The 24,280-nt window shown below is 45.8% G+C and overlaps 1 protein-coding gene across 4 annotated transcripts; it reads left to right on the top strand.

The window, feature by feature from the left end:
* Window positions 1-252: 252 nt before the first annotated feature.
* Window positions 253-23,679, top strand: LOC104253892 (hepatocyte nuclear factor 4-beta). Of its 4 annotated transcripts, none has more exons than XM_059824891.1 (11): window positions 253-367; window positions 3,429-3,430; window positions 6,946-7,148; window positions 9,061-9,155; window positions 16,828-16,934; window positions 18,046-18,201; window positions 18,746-18,833; window positions 19,642-19,794; window positions 21,512-21,748; window positions 22,398-22,511; window positions 23,543-23,679. In XM_059824891.1, exons 1-11 carry the CDS (start codon window positions 253-255, stop codon window positions 23,677-23,679), a joined length of 1,407 nt encoding a protein of 468 aa, XP_059680874.1. The 4 variants fall into 4 exon arrangements, with proteins under 4 accessions (XP_059680874.1, XP_059680875.1, XP_009805799.2 ...); XM_059824892.1 differs by lacking the exon at window positions 3,429-3,430 and adding an exon at window positions 3,652-3,654 and having other exon boundaries at window positions 6,977-7,148; XM_009807497.2 differs by lacking the exon at window positions 3,429-3,430 and having other exon boundaries at window positions 253-378.
* The last annotated feature ends 601 nt before the right edge of the window (window positions 23,680-24,280 follow it).

Raw genomic sequence — 24,280 nt, forward strand, 5'->3', positions numbered from 1 at the left:
GTCTAGGCCTTATCTACATCATATTATCAGGACCGAGAGAGCACAGATGCACCCCGGGAAGGGAGGGGACTGCGTGCGCGAGAGGGAACGGCTTCGTCCCTTCTCTCCTGGCACGGGGAGGGGACTGCGGGCAGAGCTGGGTAATGATTTGTCATCGCAAGGTCTGGGGTGTCTCTCTTTGCAGAGGAAACCTTGGCCGTGATTGACAGCAGGGCTGTTTTTTGCCACTTCCCTTGCTGTTGACAAGTAATAATGAAGCTTTGTCAGTCCATCATGGACATGGATATGCCAGATTACGTCGACTCCTTGGACTCCTCTTATACCATGCTGGAATTTGACAACCTTCGGGTGCTACCCAATACCACTGGTGAGTTTTCTGTTTCCTTCCTCTTGAATAACCTCCACTACCTTTGTTACAAAGCAGAACACCTAGGAAAGGCAGGTAGGAGGTGTGGGGCAAAGGGTGGAAGGGGTAATATTTAAGCAGCTGACCTGTCAACTTGTGTTGCATCTGCAGTTATGTTTGTGCTGAAATGGGACCCCTTCGCTTGCCAGTCCTATTTTGAGTTATTCTTTTCCTTGGTGGGCTGAGCGTCGTGTCCTGAAGAGCCCACAAAGTATCGCAAATGCTGGTAGAGCCCTTCATGGCACGCCATAGGTTTGGCCCCCTGTATGACTTATGAGAGGAGTTATTACCAATATTTCTTCCTTAAAATGTGTGTTTCATTGCCGTATATGACTTAGGTTCATATTTAACCCTTGGAAAAAGTGCCATCTCAAATGGCATTTTGTCTATTATTCAGACAATATACCACGTGTCCAATTTAACTTGTTCCTAGGTACTTAGATTGAGGAGCAATATCTAAATCATTACCTGCTTTGTATTTTTTTCTGGCTACCAAAATGGTCTAAAAGCCTTTACAGCACACAAAGAATTTGGCTGCGAGGCATGAGTGTTTATACGCAAAGACTTCCGCTTTGTTCACAGAAATAAAGCGTATTGCGCGATATTTGGGCTTTGAGTAATCAAAAGTAATCAAAAGTACTCTGACATAAAGCGAACACTATTCTGTGAAACTAACTGTTCACTGTGTGAAAGATAAAGGATATTTTAGTCCTATAGCGTGAAACCAATCATGTAACCGAATGAGATTCCAGCGTTAGCGATGCCTTTGGAGATTTTTGGCAGCATTTCATTTAATTTGTTAAGAAGCTTTGTGAAATTAAGATGGGATTTTCAGGGTCTCACGTTTGCTCATTAGCTGTCTCATCAAAAGAAATCCGTTTCAGTAGGGCTATCGCCTACAATATAAAATGATTAGACTTGTTATTGTGGGACATGGGGGGATGTCAGGAGACAAGTAAAGTTAAAAGGCCCAAAGAAACTTGAATTTAAATTTGACTTCAAGAAAGGCTCTGTCTGTCCCTAAATAAAAGATTTTCAATATTTTCTTTTTTGCCAGCTCCAGATACACTGGATCTTATTTCTTATTCTTGCGGAAAGGTTTCCATCCACCACCCCACTCCAGAAATGTTATTTAACACAGATGTTTCGCTCTGTCACTTGCTGCTGCACAACAAGATACTTTTAACTTTTTAGAGTGATACAAATTTCCTCAAAATTCAATATAATTTTGCAAATTAACTACCAAAACCTGTTTGGGGCTCTCTGTTGTTTCGTGCTGTGGAACTGACAGGTTGAGTTTTTTCTGAAGTTTATCTAGATCAGTATTGTGTTATTTGTCTAGCTGTTAATGAGTAACCGGTTCTCTCAGGAACTAGCTGTTTTGAAATTAGCTTGTTTGTCTTGGGTAAGTGTCCTCTTCTACAGTTTGTAAAACTAACTTCAAAAAAGACCTGAAATGTCCATGCATGGAAATATATTGCTAACCAGCTGAGTTCAGTTCCCATAGGTAACCCAAAATAACAGTTCACACGGATACTCTGTAGTTTCAGAAATATTTTCAAAGTTATTAGAATTAAGAAACAATCTCATTTTAGGCATTTTTAAAAACATATACTGCATTGTTTTAAACCATATTTTTTCCACTGTGCAAGATTATTCTGTATTATTTCCCCTGATAAACCTAATGGCGATTTTGCCCTCTATATAAACACAAACAGGAAAGGGTGCAATATTTATTTTAACGGACTCAGGACTGTTTCTTATATTCTCAAGAATTTTTAAAGTGAAAATTAGAATACTTTCAAATAAGGTCATGCTTTCTTAAAACCAACTGTTTCCTTCTTTGGAATATTATTTAATCAATATTTTTGGGTTGATTAATGATGTGGAGCACTTCCGGTGCTGAGCTTTCTGCTTCAGGAAGCTGCTATCGTTTTGACGTTTGCCTAGATATATATTTTGGATTTTCCACCTTTAAGTAAGTAGCCTATAATTTGCCAAATATTTTGAGACTAATTCAAAATAAAGAATAGAATCCATTATGGGAGTGGAGGAGGAGTATAAAAAATTGTCTGTTTTAAAATAGAAAGAATGACGAAAGGAAATGAACAAAAATCAATGTTAATCCTGTCTTTCCTTTATAAAATATGTGTTGAAACTGCAGAAATTTTCCCATTCTGTACAAACTTGTTTCCTTTACCTTGGCTGGCATTACAAGCCGTATTTTCACTTGGTTTTTATGTGCTGTTAATACCCATTTCCTCTCGCTCTTGTCAGAGTTGTCATTTTGCTTAAAATATGAAGCATTATTGAAATATTGCACTAATTCTTTAGTCGAGTGTCGGCGAACACTTTTTCCCACAGTGGTGCTCGTTTTCCCATCTCAGCACTCAAACACCGCGCTGATCCTTGGGACTTTGGCACAACTTTGGCGAAACACCGTTCCTAGCCCCGCTGCAGTCTGTCCCAATTCAGACCATCAAAAAGCTGTCAAAGATATTTTGATAGTGCCTGACCATCCCTCAAGCTGCATGCGTGGTTGCAAGGAGCTCTGGCCTTTCTGGCTGGCCTCTTCCTCCTGTTACTGTAGGATTTGGGAACGCTACATCAAAGCTATGTTTTAGATCTCAAAAACTCCCCCTATATTTGCTCAAAAGCCGATGTAGAAAGTGGGTGACCTGCACACGGCCAGGGCTTCAGTACTAGTTCCCGTCCAGCCCTACATTTGTATGCATAGGTTTCGCAATGCTCGCTTCAGCCACCAAGATTGACTGCATGTGCATACCCCAAACCCGCATATATGATGTCTTTACATTCTAGCCCAGCACATGTAATTTGGGGATTTGTTAGCTGCAAAGTATGTGCACCAGGACTGGCTTGGATTTCTGGGTAGATAAAAGCAAAAGCCATTGTGGAAAGTATTGCAAGGTAAATCTCCTATACAGTGTGCATCCAGAAGAGATGGGGACTGGCTTGAAGAGTTTAGTAACCAGTAACATAACGGAAATGAAAAGCAGTGGAGAGGTGTACAGGGGTCAGGTATTGTGCCAAGCTCCAGCTCTGAATGGAAGCCAGATACCATTCCCTGACAGTGTCCCCACTGAGAGCATCCTCACTGTCATTTCTTACCACTGTAAAATTTGGCATCTTCATTTGAGCCCTGGTTAGGTAATGACTTACGTACAGAGGCAGTAGGTAACAAAAATTTGTATGCATTTCACTTGCGAGCTTGGTTGACTGCAAAGCTGGTGAAGCCACTGGGATATTCTCATCGGCATTAGGTAGGCTGTAGTTCCCAATCAGCACGCTGTTCATACATAATTCATAAAAGATGGTTGAAACTTCAGATTTTTCTGCCAGTGAACATCTGGGACAGTCCTAGTGAGGAGTCTGGCCACAACCACAGGTCTTCAGCTCAGCCTAGGACCCATGCAAGAAGAGTTTCGGTCTCTGCTTGGAGAATGTCATCAGTTGCATCTCTCCAGGAGAAATTTCAGAGACACTGTGGCATGAACGAGGGATCACTCTGTTATACCACTATGATGAGTGTCTATAACTGATACACAACTCTGAGCATCTCTCTCCAGGGTGGTGAGAACAGTTGTGAGCTTGTTTCAGTTGTTGTGAGCCAGCTGGACTCTGACCAGATCCATCCTAGCAGCCCTCGAGCCCATCCCAGTGTGGTGCTGAGCTCCATGTAGCAACCCCTCGAGAGAGAGGCACAACGTGTTAAATGAAGCTCTGAGCAGGTTATCGTCTTGTGTCAGACCGGGATGAAGTACATGGTCTACAGGTCTACAATCTTCAGCCGATTTCACAGGCAGGCAACTGTGCTGGCAGGGATCCTGGCTTTCTTCTGCCCTTCCTAGCAGTGATCAGTCCAGGAAAAACCCAGACATTCCCCAAATACTGGGTAGGTTTGAAAGCCGCATTGAAACAGTCTTCTGATGCACACAATATAGGTTGCGCCTTTGCTCTTCTCTGAGCTAATTCTCATTTGGAAATCATCATTAGTTGGTGACAGGATTTTGTAATTAAAATTAATCATCATAATTAACATGTGCTTAATTAACAAGGCTTTCATTTTCTTTTTTTTTTTTTTAAATTTCTGTTCACCTCCGACCAAGCTGAAAAGGACACGTGGCTACCTAAGAGGGACTGAACTTTTAGCTATGTATCTGTCCTAACAGAGCCATCCAACTCAGCTGTAGCCCATGGGCTTGTCTGTGTTTTCATGGGTACAAGTGAGGGCAAAATTTGGTTTGCTAACTTCTATGGGCCCTCACATGCTCAATGCTGATGGTCCTTCCTCCCATAATTCTTGGTTTAAGGCCAGATTATTAATTTCTTCCTTATACCAGCAAGCAGCTCTTCACATGTCCTACTCACATAAAAAGTCTTCTCTGGTGAGTAAAGGCTTTCCAGCACCAGGGAACATTTTGCAATCTGGCCCCAGCTGAAGGATGAAGGGTCCATTGGAGACCCAAACTGCATGACCTCAGCTTGATTCCTCTGAAGTCAGTAGAGAAAGCATGAGCAGAGCAAAGAGAAAATTGGCCTTCTTGTCTTTATTTTTGTTGTGCAATTTTTTAAATGGAATCCAGCACACTCGGCGCATTTGTTTATGGTCACATGTTCCTTCAAAAAAATAGATGGAGCAACAGATGCACAAATGTTTAGCAGTACAGTTACCCTTGAAGGAATATTCTGGTACAGCTCATTTAAAACTGAGTTATCAAGCAAAATAAAATAAAGAATCAATGTGAAAAAACTAAAAATCAATGGAAATTACCATTAAGCACCTCTGACACAGACAATGTTCCCAAAGGACCCAAGTGTCACTTACTGACAAATGTCAGAGCTGGGAGCATCTTACACGGATTTTGGGAACAGGTAAATCTCGCTTCCTGTCATTATGACCTAAGAATGATTTTGATGCTGTCATTCTTTCTTGTCATGTTGCTCCCATCTTTCTACAACCTACTTATTTATTCATCCATACATTAGAAGGTGAAGTATAGATCAAAAGGGTTTTTTGAGGGGGTGAAAGGAAGTCTGACCTTTGCATTTGTGAAGTCTTAGCTAAAAATGTCTTAGTCTTAGCCTTAGCTAAGAAACTTTCCAGTTTTTGAAAAACTGAAGCTTTATTGGCTTTTTTTTTTTGGCTTTTGAGTACAATTTTCATTGCATAGCAAATATTTTCACTATAAAATTTTGATGTGTATTCATACACAAAAATAGCCTTCTCTCTCTCTCTGTATATATACATGTTGTGTGTGGATTACCCAAAGCTATTTTTATGCATTGTGCATTAGAAAACTTTCTCTAGACTGTCCAGATCAGATGCCAATTCCTCCCCTTTGACTAATTTTCTCGAAGATTTGTCATTGCTCAATGCAACAGCAGCTGAGCTTTTCTCATCACCGCCCATCTCTTCTGCGAGGCAAGATGCATCTTGTCCCAGAGGCTTTGCCGAGGTCACTGTAGCACGAGATCAGCTCCCCTGGAGCGAAGAACTTGCTCCCAGAGGTGCGATAAATTCATAAAACCATCCTGCAGCGAGTGCCCAGGTCAGGACAGACTCCACAAACATTCCGCCTCTCGGAGAGATGTAAACACTGTCATCTGCGTCTTCTCAAGTGTTTCCTTTTTTTTTTTCCTTCTCCTTTTTTTTTCTTCCCCAAGCTGTGTCTCAAATTAGGAGGATTAAGAGGGCAGTGAGTCTGGTGGTTAAGGCCAAGGCAGAAGCTTAAAGGGGAGTTTTCAGCAGTATGTACACAGGCCAAGCAGGGGCAGAGCTATTCCTGCCCCAAATGAGTGGGTGCAAAGAGAGGACATGACAGAGGGCATTCATATGACCTAATTTTAGGTCCCTAATTTAGAAGGTCAATCTTCTTGCACCCCTCTATTGCTTTCCAGTGGAAAGCAATGAGCCTCTTCAGAGGGCAATTCAGAGCAGGAACCAGACTTAGGAGAACTAACGTGACCTCTGTGGGAGCTGCTGTCTCTGTCTTCCAGCGGCAGAGGAGCTCTCAAGAGCCGCCTTTTGGCTCCAGCACTTCTGTCATGTGCATGAAGTCGTTCATCCCTCCTGCCTCTGCTCTCTCTTCTCTGCTTTCTACTTATTCATGTTAATGATGTTCTTTCCACTGTCTTCTGTGGGCACCAGCTCTGAACCGTGTTCTCCAGGCGCCTAACTGGGGAGGTGGCTCCCCATCCCTCAAAAGCATGTATCTCACAGCCAGGTAAGGTTTCTCTGCATCTGCCAAGAAAAGTAGAGGTCATTGTTAAATTCTCATGAGCATATTGGGTTACGCAGCTTGAAATCTCTCTGTTCGCTGAAGCAAAGGAAAGCACCAATACCAGAAGAAAAGCAACTGAGTTACTCTCAGTTGAGGTTGAGAAGAGCGTGACCATCGATCTGGAGGCTTTACTAGCAACACATACTGCATGCACACACGTCTGTGGGGCTGGGTCAGCGCGTGCTTTGCTTAAAAAAAGCAACTTGCTGTCAGCTGATTCTGGTTTCTACCACGGAGGGATCTAATGGTCCCTGTTCTCTGCCTGCAGAGGCCATCGCAGCTGAATCGGCAAACACCAACCTGCTCACCAACGGCATCGGCTCCCTCTGCTCCATCTGTGGGGACCGGGCGACCGGCAAGCACTACGGGGCATCCAGCTGCGACGGCTGCAAAGGCTTCTTCAGGAGGAGTGTCCGCAAGAACCATGTCTATTCCTGCAGGTACCTGCCCCTTCTGCAATAAATAAATAGGATTTATTGACACTGTAAATAATTTGGGCTGGAGATCAGGTTGTACAATGGGGCCCCTATCCCAAATGCCGAATTACCATGCAGTGAATGCTGACAGTAACACTGCAGTTTAGTTTCTGTCTGGAAGACAGGGAGCTAAGGAGTAAGCTAAGTCCTACCTCATCTTGGACCCTGACACCTTTTGTGATACCGAGCAATTCATTTCACGTGTTCACCGTCACTGCTTTCCCCAGGGTGTAAATCAAGGGAAACTTACAGCCCTGAGGTTTGACTGGGCTGTGTAATACGTAAGTACAGCTTCTGGGTGTGGAGTGACACCGTAACCTTACCACAGCCCAGCAAGGGAAAGCCAAGGTGGCAAAGGACCAAAGCTCCAGAGATTTAATCTCAAACGTTGTCTTTCTTGATTTTCCTGGTAAAAAGCAACAAGCATCCAAGAACCTGCCACCTCCAAAGCCTCCACTTCCCCCACAGTGTCTCCATTTTTGTTTTGAAGTCATTAAACTATGTATGCTGACATATCACTGATGATTTTACAATCATTCTGAGAACCTAGCGTGGACCAGTGATGATTCACGTCCACTTTGGCACACAGGTATATGTTTGAGAGAAATTTTTTACCAGGAGGAGGCTATAAATTATACAGCAGCTATCCTGGCTGACCTTAGAAAAATGGTGTTTATTTTAGCAAAGGAGGAAGGGAAAAAAATCCTGAATACACTCAAGCCCTTCATCTCTAATTAAAACCTGGAAGTTTTCTTTCTGTTCCAGAGCTCTTCCTCCTTTAAGGGCGTTCCAAATTTTTCCAACGTGAGTCACCCTGTTTGTTCAAAAGGCTTCTGGGGTCCTTATCACTCCAGGACACACCAGTCATGAAAGACACCCGGGGTGACAGTAGTGTCCACCCGCACAGTGCCCATCCCAGGAACCGTGGGATCCCTGCAGGAGGAGGCAACAGCTACTACTGATTTCTTTGAAATTTCAGCTACCAGTCTCCTGGGAGCGGAGTTGTTGCCCCTCCCCAGGAATCCATGAATCTCTGCAATATTTGGCAGCTCAGGGAAGATCCACAGCATCGAAGCCAAGCAAATGGCAAATGCTCGCTTGTCTGCAAATCCTTATTTGGTGAGCCGCACTGTATTTAGCCCAGCTCGGAGCTCTGTTGTTTATCGCAGACGTGAATTCCTTGGAAAGTCTTCGGGCTCTTGTACCTTTGGCTTTTTACCAGTCTGGGAAAGTGCCTCAGCTTTTACAACCTGATGATGGTCCCGAACAACCCACGCTGTCTCCTCTCTGCGTGGCAGATTCCTCTTCCATCACTTCACCCAGCATAGCAAGAGCTGCCAAGTCTACGTGGGCCACCCCTTGAACAGCACATAGGTTCTTAAATCCCTCGTTGAAATGAATCGGACTTAGGAGGCCACGTGCCTCAGAACTAGGCTGCAGACACAAAAGGTCTTGTGGTCCATAGTGTAATTATTCTACGCAAAGCAGGCTAGTGTTAACAAGTGGGATCAAACGAGCTCCAACGCCGAACACCCAATAACTGTTTGAAAGTGGGAGATGGAGTTCCTACACTGCCAGGCACCAGCACAACTTGAGTCACAGTCACGCTTTCACAGCCAAAACCATCACAGTCCTCGCAGGGTGGGTGGTCTGAAATCGCTGCGCTCCCAGCTGGCAGGAACAGCAGTGGGGAAGATGAGGAGCTGGGCCAAGCCAACGTTGATTCAATCCACTTCTTGCAAACCTTTGGCTCTCCTCTGGGTTCAGGCAATGCGTAGCTCAGTGAGGTCTGGGACTCTATTTGGGGCTGCTCAGGGTGAGTGGGGTGCAAATGCCAGGCTGGTTGCTCCATGTTTTATTTCTGATTTCCTCCCAGGTTCAGCCGACAGTGTGTGATAGACAAAGACAAGAGGAACCAGTGCAGGTACTGCAGGCTGAAGAAGTGCTTCAGAGCTGGCATGAAGAAAGAAGGTAGGTGCAAAGAGACATTTCAAAACTGCCTGCTGCTGTCTCTGGCCCTACTCCCACTGCAGAGCATGGTGGAGAGCAGCGGCAGCCCTGGCCTGCGGAGACGATGCTCGTGCGTCATAGTGAGAGATTTCTTGTTGTCAAAGATGAAAGCCCCATTTCCTATCTTATCAGGTGGGAATTTCAATTAGAGCCTTGTGACAATATTCACCCATCCTGGGAGGCTGGTCTTTTTAGGGTATTTTTATACTGGGAAAGTGATGGGCTTCTTCAGGATTTAGCCTCTAATTGTTTCACAACAGAAATTCCCTTGCTACATACCTGCTAGTGAGACTCCTTATCCCAGCTGTGACAATCTCAGCGAGGACCTGCCATCCTCAATCTCATAAATGCCAACAGCTGACTACCACGGAGTAGCATTTGGCGGTTGACTTGGCTGATGCTCATGTAGCTTGGTGCAACCCTCAGGGTGAGGTACAGCCTGAACATGATGCCTTATGGTGCGAGAGAGGCTCCTCCGTGGCTCAGGGCACACAGGCAGTGCTCCCAGTGGCAGATGGCTCCTGTGTCCCCTGAGCTGGGACCTGAGTCGGAGTCAAACCCTTCGGTAGTGCTGTCCTCGTGGTGGGTATGGCATGACTATAGAGCCACTATTAGCACTAGTACTGAAGGACCAATCCAATATTGGCTGATGCCTTTTGTTGCACTTCACATTGGCTGTATTAAGAGGGAGGTGGAGCGTTGTAGAGCATTTGGGTACCAGTGGCCATTGGGAATTGCCCTTCCAACACACTAAAGGAAATATTAAGTGTTACAGTGCCTAATGCTAAGCAAGAGAAAAAACACTTCTCTTAACCTACGCCTTAATTCCCTACAGCCAGCTTCCCTGGGAAAGTTCGGGTCCTATCATAGCATTTCCGATCTCTGGTCATTCAGTGTTTGCGTAGTGGGAGAGCACGGATGATATTATTTTACTTACTCCAAGCTTTCTGGGCAGAGACTGTGTTTGTACGCTGAGTGCTTGGCAAAATGGGGGCCCAACCCACAACAGATGGTACATCCCCCTGATGTGCAGGTAATTGGGTGATGGTTTCAAAACTCTCCTCCCTTCATTTCTGCTGTTTTCCAACCCACCGACAGCTAAAGGGTCTAGAAAAGAACTTGAGAGTTTCTTTCTGTGCTGCCGAGTTAAATACCCCTTACCCAAGGGGTGAAATCATGGTCCCACTGAAACCAAGGGGAAATTTGTCATGGATTTCTGGTAAATCATAAGATTTCACTGGTGATGAAAAAATCTTTCCAACATTCTGACCATACATTTTCCTGGAGAACAAGGGTGTCTTGCAATTTGGCATAGGTCATGGATGTAGCAAAAATGTCTGCTGGTTTAATTTAGGAGAAATGGAGTAAATAATACAGCAGATGGAAAAGAACAGCCCTCAAAGTAATAAGGACCAAACCGAAGCATATCTGGTCAGTTCTAGATGGGGATGGAGCCAGTTGCCGATGCAGCAAGCTCCACAGCTCGGAAGGGCTGAAATCTGGTTATCAGCTCCATTCTTTGAGCTGAAGCATGTTTTTTATTGGCTTTATGGTAAAAGTTATAAAACCTTGGCTCATGCCTTCATTATTGATTACAGCCCGACGGAAAATGACTCATTTCAAGTTCCACATAGTCACATTCTTTGCAACTTTTTTATGAGTGCACAGTCAGGTTGTGTGCTCACAAACTGCTCCTGTGTTTGGTAAGGAAGATTTTAAAGCACCTTGAGCAACTGCTTTGCAGGAATTAGCTTAGCTGACCAGAGCTATATCCAAAGCATGTGTGTAGGACTGTGAAAGAAATTTTCTTGCACAATTGTGTGCACAAAAAGAACACAGTTATTTGTTTTAGGGTGGTTCTAGATTAATATTAAACAGTATTGCGAAGCATTAGGGAAAAAGAGAAGCCATGTCTTGGGATAGAGCAGTATGAGGATGATACAAAAGTTTGTGCATAATTTTTTGGTGGTGTGCACCAATTCATGTTGGGAGATCGCAGCTGTGACACCCACACTCAGTGTGTCCCGTTGTCCCAGCACTGGCACGCAACAGTTTGACACTCTCTTTCTCTGGCACACCAGCCAGCCCATATAATAGCAATCAGACTTTCCAGGGTGTGCCAATAGCATTGTTTATTCACAGCAGAGGGGAAGAAGCTGGAAACGATCCTTTTCCCAGCCTGTCAGTGACAATACACCTGGGGTGGGCTTAGCAGGGTTGTGTCACCCTCGCACACTCCCCACCGCCGGCGCCCCACTGACCCACCGCTCGATGGGTGTGTGCGCGCAATGTCGGGAAACTTGCTGTTTCCCAAATGTTCTCATCCCAGCAAAACAAACTGATAAACTGGAATTGTGGATCCAGGGTGATTTTTTTCCAATCTGCCCGTGTTGTAAGATGTGACATGACACATATGGATCTTTCTTTCTCTTTTTTTCCCCATTGGAAACAACTCTAGTGCATAAGAGATTGAGAGGGGCTATATTATCTGGCCTGGTAGAAGGGAAATTTCTGCCTAAAGAAAAAGCCATATGATGCAAATGCCTGAGCTAGCTTTAAACTGGCTGTCTATAGGGGCAGCAGTGGCGGGGCAGGGCTGAGGGTCTCAGCACGAACTGGTCTTGGGAGCACAGTGCAGTCAGGTTATAGGTTCGCTATGGGTTTGGGGCAGCTGGGCAGAGGTTGTTGAGAAAAGCATTGGTAGGGTCCTTTAGACTGGCTTGTTTGTACACTCTGAATTTGATCCTGAATTTCCAAAAGGACCAGAACTGTCCCACATATGAGCCCTGCTCTTCCAGGCTTGTGCATTGAGATGGGATCCAGGTTCTATCAGCGCCAGTGAGAGCCAGAGGGCCAAAACTTGAGTCTTGTGGAAAATCCATTCCCCAGATTTCCTAGAAATTAGCTCATTCAGAAACACTCCTATCCCAATGACACTTTTGGTATCAATAATTCACTTTAATAACTACAAGTAAACAATCATTAAAGCTGGGATGAGGGGAGAGGAAAAGGCTTGCTTGAATGCAAACCCCTTCTTGTCTCCTGAAATGCCACTGTGATCAGGACTTAAGATTTTTCCAGGAGATTCACTCCTTTATTCTTGTTCTGTGGTTAAGGCTGGGACTGTACCGCAGGGTGGTCTGGGTGTTTCGGGGGTTTTCTGGCTGTTCTCTCTGATTTTCTCTCTTTGCAAAGGAGAAGGTTCGATTTCTATTGTTTTGCACAATGCTACCGGCCAGGTTTTTGGTCACTGCAGCATCAGTGCATGAGGAGTGCACCAGATACTTAAACACCCAAAGAAAACAGCAGGATGCTATTTTTAGCCTCTTACTCAGGTCATGTTTAACCTTGAATAAATTAGCAGGGTGTGATTTTTCAAGTGAGCCAGGTCATCTACTCACATGGAGTTGAGCATCTGAAAACCTGGAAGCCTTTTGAAATGCCAGCACTGCACTGTCAGGATTCTGTTTGCCAGTGAAAAAAAAAGGGTTAATATTTAACCTCTCATACCCTTTAAAGTAATTTATGAATGTACATGAACTCCTTTAGTTTAACGCAGAAGTAAAAAGAATTATTGAATTATTGTATCACTTACTGCCACAACACAGTGGGAGGATTTGAGGCTATTTTTTATTTATTTTTGCTAAATTGGACAGGTTTATAGGACAGTTTCATCAGTGTTTCACAGGACCTCTATCTTGTTTCATACCTTTTGTTTGCACATCTCTTCTGCCAGCTTTCGGAAGGCTGGGACTGCAGTTTATTGCAAAGATGGATGGAAAAGATAAAGGATCTTCCCTACTTTGCGATAGTCAAATCAGGCCAAAAGCCTGTGAAAGGATTAAATGTGCATGTACCATTGGGATTTATTTGCAAATAAAATACACCACACCTACAAAATCAGAGGTAGCTCGGGGGAAAAATTATTCGTGCATATAAATTAATCAGGCAGCAGAAGGAGTAGATCTATCGGTGGAGACAGAAACCCTGTGAGCACTGGTGAATGCCAGCACTGCGCTCGGGCACTCGCACCTCCCTCCTCCTCCCCTCTCTTTATGCCGTTTATTAATGCATTTCCATCCCCATCAGTGTTAAATGAGGATGTTTTTAGCAGAATAATAATGGAAACGGTAACTCCCATGTAGGCAGGGCTTTAACCTCTGCAGTTACTGTGGAAAGTTACTGGTTTGCTGCTGTCCCTTTCCCATCAGTGCCTGTCCCTGTATTTATTGGACTCCCCGGAGGTTCCTCATCACATGCTCTGTACCTATGTGGCAAGGCAGCAAGGACAAAATGTTTGGGAAATGCGGGTTTGTTGCAATCTCACAAACACGCTGCTGTTTGCTCAAGAGCCGCCGCGCGTGCTCCGCAGCCTGCCCGGCCGCCGGCATCCTTGATGTGCTCATGGCAAAAGGGCCCAGGCTTGCTCTGACTAACAAAACCCCTCTGACGCCTCCTCTATGTCAGATGGAGAATATGTTTGTTCTCCCGTCCACTTCCCACAGTCAGGACATGCCGTAGCTGTGGACAATTCCCTGGAGGGAGACACGGGCACCATCCCGCCCTCCCTCTCCTTTCCCCGTGGGAAAGCCTGGGTTGCGGCTACGCTGTCCCTGGCCGTCAGCCTCGTGGGGACTCGCCCCGCTGACGTCCCCTCGTGCGGGGCTGCAGTGGCCCTTCCCAGTGTTTTATTGGCTTTGGGAATTGGAGCGCTGTGCAAAGGACAGGACTAGAGGAAAAAAAAAAAGGGGAGTGAAGCTTTTGCCAGGCACATACTGGAAATAGTAGTCCCTGGGAGGCAGTGGGATCCAGCACTGGGATTTTAGTCCTTCCTGCAAATTTGCTGAGTTTTATTGACTGCAAAGCCAAGATCACGTCCAAGCCCGAGCACCCTCAGCGCCAGCACACCCCTCGAGCACTCCCGATGCCTCACCACGAGTGACCTATCCCTTCCCTTTTACAAGCACAATAAATATAGCAATATAATTACCCCACAGTAATAGTTTAATTTTGTGGCAGGTAAAACATTAACTCCTTTTTGTATCTAATTTCATCACATCTTGGGTACTTTCAGTGATAACATCCCAATCACCTTGAGAAAGTCGGTCTGTACCATCCACTTACACTTGAAGATTGAGCTTATCAGAGCATGAGGGAAGCACTGAAATATGTGCCATAAAAGGACCCGGGAGAAAAACAGGCTGAGGCTTCTTAAAGGAGTCTGTCATCGGGGACTAGGACCAAGTCCACCTGGGTTTGTAGGACTTACGTAAAATAGGATGTGTAACTTGGTTGGGAAGGCAAAACTGGTACCTTTTCTTGTAAGTGGGCAAAAAGAGCCCCATCATCCCCGGAGAGTTACGTGGGGGAGCATCTGATGTGAAAGCAGGCACAGAAAGTTGGCTGGGGACTTCCCAAGGACGTCAGCAATGACATGGATTAGGGCAGGCTTGTTTCTACTCAATGCTGGATGCTGCTGCTCGTCCTTCTGGTGTACCAAAAAAAGCCGTGAAGGGTTAATCTATTCTGAAGATTAACATAGATTACAGTTCCTATAACCACCTTCACTTTCAGACTGGTGGGGATCCCTGGCTGAACAGCCTTTTCCATCACCCCCCCTCCCCATGTATGCTGCTGTCTAAGGTAGGTTAGCAGAGCCTCCCAAGGGCTGTAGTTGTTTTTTCTCTGAATTGATGTCTAATTGCCTCTACATAGTATCCATAGCCTGAAAAGGCTCCGGTAATATGTTTGTGTGTTGCATCTTTAACAAATCGATGTGCCCATCCGGCCCCTTGCAGCCATTCAGGCAAGGCTGGCTCCGAGGTGCAAACTGGCTTTGGTGGCCGGACCCCAGCAGACCCCCCCAAGCACATCCAGCTCAGCAGCGAGCAGGTCCCGACTGACAGCAAGGCTGAGCCCCAAATCCTGGAAAATAAATACCACCCTCCTGCTGATAACGGGAGATATTGATTTTTTTGTCACTGTTGCTTGTTTTCTGCCCTTTCACTTTGTTGGCCTCTCATCAGAGGCTGGTTAGGAAAATGGAGCAGTGGTTGGACCTGAGCTGACAAAAAAAACCCACCTTCCCACCCCGCGTGCGAAACGGCACCCATGTCTCCGCCTGTGCACGAATTCAGAGAAACGTGCCCCGTGCAAAGAGTGATGCTTGCTCTAAAGCAAGGCCCAGCAGCGAGGCAAAGTCTCGAAAGAGTGATGGTGAAATGATTTTGCTGACTCTGCCAAAAAAAGTTGCTGGAAAAATCTTCTCCAGTGGCCACTTTTGAGACAAAACCCACACTGTTTCACATCCAAGGGGTTAAAGCACAGAGTGAGTCACGCTTTGACAGCTATGTCTGAGTCATTCCCCCTAAATAAAACCAAAAGGAGCCTAGAATTGCTATATGAAGGAGGAGGGATGTGCTGCATTACCACCAGATGCTAAATCTTCCCGCTCCCTCTGCTTTAAGGACCTGACAATTGCCTTGCCGAGCTATACGTAGCCAAGACGTACAAGCCGTCAGGAAAATGCTGTCTGCATTCAGGCTCCTTCCTCCAGCCCCATGTGGGCTTGTTTGCTGCTGGACAGAAGCAACAGGGCTGGGGGGAGAAACTAACACTGAAAACAAGGTTGCTCTAAGTCTAAATTCTGCTTTTTTCTCTGCTGCTCTTTTACTTGATGGCTGCAGTGGAGGCAAGTCAGTTCTTGGCGCTTGTGTTGCAAAAATAAGCTGCTTAAATGCAATAAATCCCTTATGTTCAACATGCAGGATTGGTGGAGCGTGGGGCTAGATGTGGCTTGTGCTTCAGGGCAAAGGATGGTTTAAAGGGTGGAATGGACCTCAAAAAATCAGCATTTTTTTCTAATTCACTGTGGCATGGCCGTACCTTTTTGTTTTGCAAAAAGCCCAGGGCTGATCTTCACCCTGCAGTGGTCACTATAGCGTGTCCAAGGAGCGCTGTATCACTGTTACTAACAGTTCAGGACACTGAGCTGATGATTTGCAGGGGGTGCCAGCAGAGCTGGAGACAAACCCTGGCTTGGTTTGTTCCCTCAGCTGTGTGCCGGCATTGCCGTGGGGGTTACGGGCTCATTGAAATCATCAGCGTGACGGGCAAGGCTGAGGGAATGGTTTTAAGGTGGGATCAGTGAATTTAAACTTTCTTTCTTTGGAGCTTCCTTAATGAGGTGACTCTTCCTGCTCCCCCTGAGTGGCGGAGATGTCCCTGGGGACCACCACCGCTGACACCTCAGGGGCAGGGGACACTTCAAGGCTGCTTTGAGGTGGGATCAGAGGATGGTTTTTCCAGGGCTATTGTAAGACGAGATACGACCTCAAGAGCATCCCGCCATACCAGGAGCTCAGAGGGACCAGCTAATGTCCCGCGGCGGTTGGTCTGACTGCCAAATAGCCTTATCTCCCTCTGTTGCTCCTGTGCTTGGTCTTCCCCCTCTCTAGTGGCCTTTTCCTCTCCCCAGGGACCTCTTTAATCTTATTCCAGCATCCAACAAGGGTGGAAGGTCTTACAGGCACTAAAGTCCCACCCACTCCTGTTTGGGGACCGCAAGTGACAGCAGCCATCGGTTGTGTGGGAAGCTTCTTGCTAACACAACCACTGCTCGCTCTCGTTTCAGCCGTGCAGAACGAGCGCGACAGGATCAGCATTCGCAGGTGCAGCTACGAGGACAACGGCTCTCTCTCCATCAACGTGCTCACTCAGGCCGAGGCCATGGCGCAGCAGGTATGAAATGCGGGGACAGCCCTCGGAACGAGTATGTGGCCTTCAGCTATTCCATATGGGGTTATGAACGCACTAAACCAACCAGGGCTGGAACTTTTTCTGCCCTTGGATGGCTCTTGCACAAAGCCACAGGGAAGAAAATGCATTAGAGATATTCAAAAGCAGACAGCAAAAATCCTTGGTGCATTATCAAGACAACATGGCCTGCAAGGAGCAGAGGCAGCCTTTGGTGTGTGAGATGCAAAGCTGAAATTCCAAGGGCTGAGGGATGTTTCAGACCCTGGGTCCCCTCTGCCCCCAGCCTAAATTGTTGCTGCACCCCTAAAAACTCATTGCATTTCATGCAGAAGTTTATCCCTCCTTGCTGCACACTCTGTCCTGCTCAGAACATAATGTTCCCGTCATGGTCGATTATATCTTTTCTTGTAACTTCTTCACCAGGGCAACAATTTTAGGGGAGAAAAATAAAGCTAATAAAATCGCTGGGCTTCAACTAATGCCGATTGCTTTCTTATTTCACGTTCTGCAATGAATTTCACCCTGCACATCCTTTAAATTCTTATGCAAATATCCTTTCTCCACTGGAACATATGGTCCAGATGTTGCATATTACATGCAGCAATGCGTCCACTTCCTTTTCAAAAATTATTCTGTTTAACCCTCTCCCCCCGACGCAGTTCTTTAGATATCGAAATGGGTGTTTCGTGTCCCAGGCAGATACTTGGGGGAGAAAGGCTGGATGCATTTCATGCATTTGGCTGGCTTAAGTGGTTGATGGGAAGCTGAGCAGTGCTGCTGGCTACTGCTAGGAACGGGAATATTAATCAGATTTTGTCCTGAGCCAGCCTGGAGAGTGGGGAAGAGGCGGAGGAGGGAGGGGTGTCTGTTGGGACCGAGCACCACCTCGTGGAGGCTTTGCCTTGGGCTATACATTGGACAGCATACACCGCTGAGCAAATACGTATGCAACCACAACGGCAAACGTCTTGTCAATGTCCTGATGAGTTTAATGTCTGTGAAGGCTCCCCATGTTGTCAATGAATCGTTGCTATTGAGGATGGCAGAACAGCACAGATCCGGTCCTAATGCAACCGGGTTGTTTCTCTTTCAGTATTCATCGCTGAGTCCAGTGCACAGCATGGACATTGCGATGAAGAAGGTTGCAACCATCAACGATGTGTGTGAATCCATGAAACAGCAGCTTCTGGTGCTGGTTGAATGGGCAAAATACATCCCAGCGTTTTGTGAGCTCCCACTTGATGACCAGGTAAAATGCAAATGCCTCTTCCCTGCAAACCCACTGCCTTCCATAGGAACTCCCAGCCGTACCTTTCAACGGGAGAATCTAACTTTAGCATATAGATCACCCTATGCAGAGCAATAAACTAGCAGAAGAGGAAGAATAATAAAGGACAAAAGATCGATCAAAATTAGTCCAGCAGCCAAAATCCCCAGAAATAGAGTTGGTCACTCCAGTCTTCACAAGGGCCCAGTCAAAAAAGACTGGTTTTCCCTTTATTTGTACCTGATAGTTGAATATAAAAGCCATTTGTTTCCAAAGAACTCATATTACTCAATCCCCTCTTTGCTCTTTCAGTTGAAAACAACTTTTTATTTAGCTTGCCATGAATGTAGCACTTCTGAAAAGCGAAGATATACTAATAAGTTCTAGCTCTTCAGAGTACTTTATCTGTAGATCTGACATATCCAAGCAAACACCAAATTGGGCTTAATCTAAGTAGCAATATCTCTCCATTCTGTCCTCTGCTTTTCAAACATAATATTATTTCTTTCTTCTGTGCCATCTCCAGGTTGCCTTGCTCAGAGCCCACGCGGGGGAACACCTGCTCCTCGGGGTAGCCAAGCGGTCCATACCATACACCGATTTTCTGTTGCTAGGTAAAGTAGTGAAATACACTCCTGCTTTTATAATTCATGCACTCCCGAGTCATTGCCAAGAACCCTGCCTGCCTGAAATCCCCTCTGCACTCCTGGGCATGGTCTGCACATCTGGCTTGAGACTAAGTGCTTGAGAAGGTCTCTGGAGAAGCACAAAAAGGAGCAAGCAAATTCACTGGGACTTTTACAACTGTTCCCTTACTGCTTTGAAATTGTGGATGAGAAAACCCCCAATATTTAAATGGCATCTCAAACTGCGTTGCCTTGGTTTTGTAACTGAAATTGCCAGGACACAGGCAATGAGGTATTGGGTATCGGTGGATAAAAACTTAGCAGAAAGGTCTATTAAAAATTATAGTATAAATAGGTATTTCCTTTTCATGTAGCTCTCTGCCACCAAAAACACAGGTGGGTGGAAAAATGAGAATACTGACCTCGAAAGCCACACATTAATGAAAAGAGGAAGGGAGAACTTTGTTTAAAAAAAAACACACCAAAAATAAAGATGCAACAGCACTTGCAAACAGATGCTAGGTATAGCAGAGAGTAAACCAGAGCAGAACGTAGAGCAGGCTTTGAGTACAGTGTGGGTGCACCGGCATGTGCAACCGAGATAATTAAGGACCAGAGAATGAGATGGACAGCTTGCTTCTCAGTCGTGAATCTGAGTACGAAGCTGCACACTGGACATCTACTGCACAGGGGCACTGGGACTATCTGGCAACATGCCTTGGGGTAACTTCTGGATGAGACCGTGTCCGCAGAGCTAGAATGAAAATCTGATGCGGGATTTCTCTTGTCTCCCCAGGGAACGACTTCATCATCCCAATGCACTGCCCGGAACTGGAAATCGCTCGTGTGGCCACCAGAATCTTGGACGAGTTGGTGAAGCCCTTGCGGGACATCCAGATCGATGACAATGAGTACGCTTGCCTTAAAGCCATCATCTTCTTTGATCCAGGTAAGGTTCCTTCCTGACTGCTAAGTATGAGGCTTGAAAAGGAAAAACCAGGAAAACCCCTTGGCAGCAGCTCTTCATTTCACCCTGCCTCTGCTGTAATGAACAATACTTAGCAGTGCAGCAAGGGCATGTTAGGAGTGACCTATTCCTGAACGCTTTACTATTTAGCAAGTATTAACTCCAGCCAGACCAATGTGCAAGACTCTGCAGACACTAAAGGAGTTTTGCTGCTTCTGTAGCTTGGCTTCGAGAAAGCCCGTCAGTCTGAAATGAAGGAGATGACTGTTAAGGACATATATGCCTATAGTGAATTATGCATAAGCAAAGTGAGTCAACTGAGCAGCAGTGTGGAACATCCATCTGAGTTCAGAAAGCAGCATTAAAAACCACAGAGAGCTGAAACGTTCAGGGTACCCAGAAATATCAAGGATGTCTGTTAATGGATCTTGCTGGCAGCCAGCACCGACCGAGGGCAGGGCTGATCAGCACAGGATGGAGGGGAGAGCAGGGAAACACACAGAGGCAAACAAAAGCTTGCTTTGAACCTTTGCTGTATGCTCATTCCACAAACACAGGGGTTTCCGTCTCAACCCAGGTTCCCCCCCAAACACAACCGCCTCTCGGTACAACACTCAAGTCCCTTTAGTGTGTAGCTTGGAGAAGAGGTGGGGGAACGGTTCCAAGTCCCAAACAATGCCTTTTTGTCTTTGGCATCTGTTAGCAGGGAAAAATTAGAGTATATTCCATTAATTATTTTTTGCTGTGTTCGCTGATTTGAAATAAAGATACAGGAGTTTTACAAACATCACGAACTTTGCCTTGCCAAGGAGCCTGCTGCAAATCTGAATAAGGATCACATTATTAAATTGAGTTTGACAAATTACCTTCTTGGCTGATCAGTATCTCATTGAAGCTTTAGGTCATTGCGACAGTGAGGTGCTGTGATTTCATCTAAAATGAAAATGTGTGAAGCTCTACAGAAGTGAAATTCGTTTGTGCTAACAAGGCATGTCCATGGAGCACCGCTATGACATACAATAATTTGTTAACCACTTTGTCTAATCTCTTGGCATGATGATCCCTAAAATGTGGTGCTTGTGGATTCTTTGTAGACAGTGAAGGAAATGGTCCGGTGAGCCAGAAATCGTAGTTCTAGCTAGCAGGAGAGGCAGGAGTGGGAAGCTGTAAATCACCCTACCCAGAGCACACATTTACTCGCTTAAGCAAAACTGGACCACTGGTCCACAGAAACTGGATCGACCACAGGTCAAAGGCAGGAACTCAAGAAAAGAATCTGATGCTGCAGCGAGTGTAATTACAACACATAGGCGCTAAACCTGCATGGGTTTAGTGGCAGTAGTTGGGACTCAAAGTTTTCAGGGGAAAACTCCAGGCTGTTTCCTTGGAAGGACAAATATGGTTCAACTTCTAAATCCTTCCTCTTCACTAATGGCAGTAGCCAGACATATCCATCTGAAGCAAGCTCTTATTTTCTTACTGTTTCCCCTCAAATTCCCCTTACTGTTTCCGTATTCCATATGAGATAGGAAATAGTGGCAGCCCAATGCTAATCCGTCAGATAAACTTGGAGACTCCGAGAGATAATTGTCAGAGGATCACTGGCATCTCACCCTTTTCCCTCTACAGAGCCTGGCTGACAGGGTAACGCTTTTTGGTTACACAGGCCAGCAGTTAACTTCATTTTTTCCCCTCCCAGACTGCAAAGGCCTGAGCGAGCCCGGGAAGGTGAAGAACATGCGCTTCCAGGTCCAAGTCAACCTAGAAGACTATATCAACGATCGCCAGTACGACTCCCGAGGCCGGTTCAGCGACATCCTCCTCCTGCTGCCCCCGCTGCAGAGCATCACCTGGCAGATGATAGAGCAAGTCCAGTTTGTGAAGCTCTTCGGCGTGGCCAGGATCGACAGCTTGCTGCAGGAGATGCTGCTGGGAGGTACAAACCCTGCTGGGAAAGGACAGCAAAGTTGTTTTATTACAGGGCTTCACGTCCGGGTTTGTGTCCTTCTCTGGAGGATGTATGGTAGAGAGAGCTTGGTCTTGGGAGGAGGGAAGTGACAGCTCAGGTTGAATTGCAGCTTGAACATGGGTCCTTCTCACTCCAGTCCAATCCCCAAGCCATTTCTTTCCAGCTTTTGTCTGAAATCTGACCCAGGATTGGTTTTATAGAAATGGGTACACTCTGTGGTGCTTCGCACCAGTGGGGCACTTGACTTTTAGGCAACCTACCAAACTGATGCAGTTTGCAAGAAGACCACACATTTTTTTTGTTAGCAAAATGCAAACGTTGTAACTATATGGAAAACCCTCATAAAAGCAGTAATTGGGACAGACACAGAGACAGATGAACAGTGCAGCTGGGTATTAGCTGAAACCCCAGCCATCCCAGGAGGTTGTCCCTAGACAGTGAGAAGGCTGAGAGCAAACAGGACAGCTGGAGCAGGAAGGAAGCAAAGACGAGCCAGGACGTTAACCCCCACCCACAGAGGTCTTCCACATTAGCTGAAAAAAAGAGATTTGGCCCAGAGCATCTGGCTTCTCAGTAACTATGCAAAGAATGATGTCTTTTCCCACTTCCACTGCAGGAACCACCATTGATCTCCAGTACCAGTCAGGACCTCCCAACCTCAACTTGGAACCGCTGCCAGGACATGTCCTCCCAAGCAACATGAGCTCTGTGATTCACACCGCCCCAGACCGTAGGTGTCCATTTTTACACTATTGGCATCAGCAGAATGAAGGGACTGGATAGGAAAAGCAGTTAAGAAAAAGATCTTTAAGTTTATTTACATGTTCAAGCATTACACTTGAATCTGAGTTCACAGCCCCCCTTGCTGACTTCCTTTACTATGCAGTCAGGAAACATGCTGCCAAAGAGACGCTGAGCCTTTCATGTAATAGCATGATCCAGAGGGATTCTGCGATGTTACTAAACATCACAAGATTTAAAAAAAGGAAATCAAGATCGTTGACAGTGTGTTTCTATGAACACAGGCAGCGCTGGGAAATACCACAAAGAAGCACACACAGTTATTAGTGGCAAGAGTTTCCCTACGTAAAGCGTTGTGGTTGCTGTCAACCAGAACACAATATGACCTGAATACAAGACCATCTTCAACCACTCTGGGCACTGCTGCTAGGCGATGGCTATTTGTTAAAGCATTTATCCACTGTAGCAGCAAACAGATCATGCTATTAAAAAAAGAAGCAGAACGTGAGTTGCAATTTAACAGCCGCTGCCATGTAATCACAATGTCTTGCACTCACAGTCTCCTTCTGCCAGTTACAATCATCTGCCCCTTGTAGCATATTTTGCTATTGCTCAGCCATGTAAACGTTGGCATCATGTGTTCAGCTTGCTCTTTTTTTTAAGCCACCTTGCAGCAAGGGAGATTAGAGAGATGCTGTGTTCTGTAAATGGAGTATAGTGGCAGCAGGTTGAGCTCTCCTCTGACGAGGAGAAGAAGGATTGAAAAGCAGCTGGGGGCATTTCCCAAGTGCAAAACACTGAGAAGAGTTGGTACGTGCCCTATCAGTGCACCCTGTGCCTCATCACAAACAGGAAGGAAAAATACACCTGAACATGCCTGAATTTGGGATGGCTCCTCCTGCCCCATCCCCCACGCTTCTGCTCCTTGGTTCATAGGATGGTTTGCTGGTTTTATTTGGGCACTGCTCCACTGAACAGCGTCCAAGTCCATTTTAATTCTGTTTCTTTTCTCTCCCACAGCATCTCCTGAAACATCCCTTCCATCTCCTTCTACAAGCACAGGCAGTGAAGACTATAAACTAGGCTTTAGTGCAGGACCCAACGCCGTAGCGCAGCTCTTGCCTCAGACAGTGATACCCAAGCAGGAGATTTTATAGGGAGAGGTGGAAGGAGAAGCTGGGAGCAATGTGAAAACTGTGCTGAAAAGTGAAACGGGCCCTTTCTCTTTGCAGAGGCAAAGCACAGCAACCCCCTGCCTGTAGCCGGATCTGTTGGTCACACCCTTTCCCATCCGTGAGTCCAGCACCAGGTACCAGACTGCGGCAGGAGCCTCACCACGGGTCTTCCCACCACCGTCACCCTCATTTCACAAGTGATTGGGGTTCATGCTCTTTTCAGCAGGACCAAGACTGTAAGCTCTTTGGAGCAGGGCTTCTGATTGCATTTGTTATCACCTAGCTTGGTGTGACCACGACCCTTTTAAAGCCTTCGGCCGTTATCTTCATAAAACCAAATGCCTTACACAGCTCCTGGTAATCGTTAATGAGTACAGCGTGTCTCGAATTGTCAGTATGAAAAGGTCTATTCCCATTAAAAATCTAATTACACTCCCGTTTCACCTCCTGCACGTTAAGCTTTAGGAAGACTATCTTCTTAAGCCTTAGCAGGCCAGCGCTTTCTTGTTCCACACAGACCAGCTAACATTTAATGCTGGTCTGTTACTATTTGCCATCAGGAATGCCAACATTTTGTTATTTT

Source organism: Gavia stellata, chromosome 15 (genome assembly GCF_030936135.1).
Source record: "Gavia stellata isolate bGavSte3 chromosome 15, bGavSte3.hap2, whole genome shotgun sequence".
NCBI classification, from domain to species: domain Eukaryota; kingdom Metazoa; phylum Chordata; class Aves; order Gaviiformes; family Gaviidae; genus Gavia; species Gavia stellata.

Coding starts and splice junctions, on each gene's coding strand:
- LOC104253892 (XM_009807497.2), top strand. CDS start 253: ATGAAGCTTTGTCAGTCCATCATGGACATGGATATGCCAGATTACGTC. Junction 18,202..18,745: donor AGCTCCCACTTGATGACCAG/GTAAAATGCAAA, acceptor TGCCATCTCCAG/GTTGCCTTGCTCAGAGCCCA. Junction 18,834..19,641: donor CACCGATTTTCTGTTGCTAG/GTAAAGTAGTGA, acceptor TTGTCTCCCCAG/GGAACGACTTCATCATCCCA.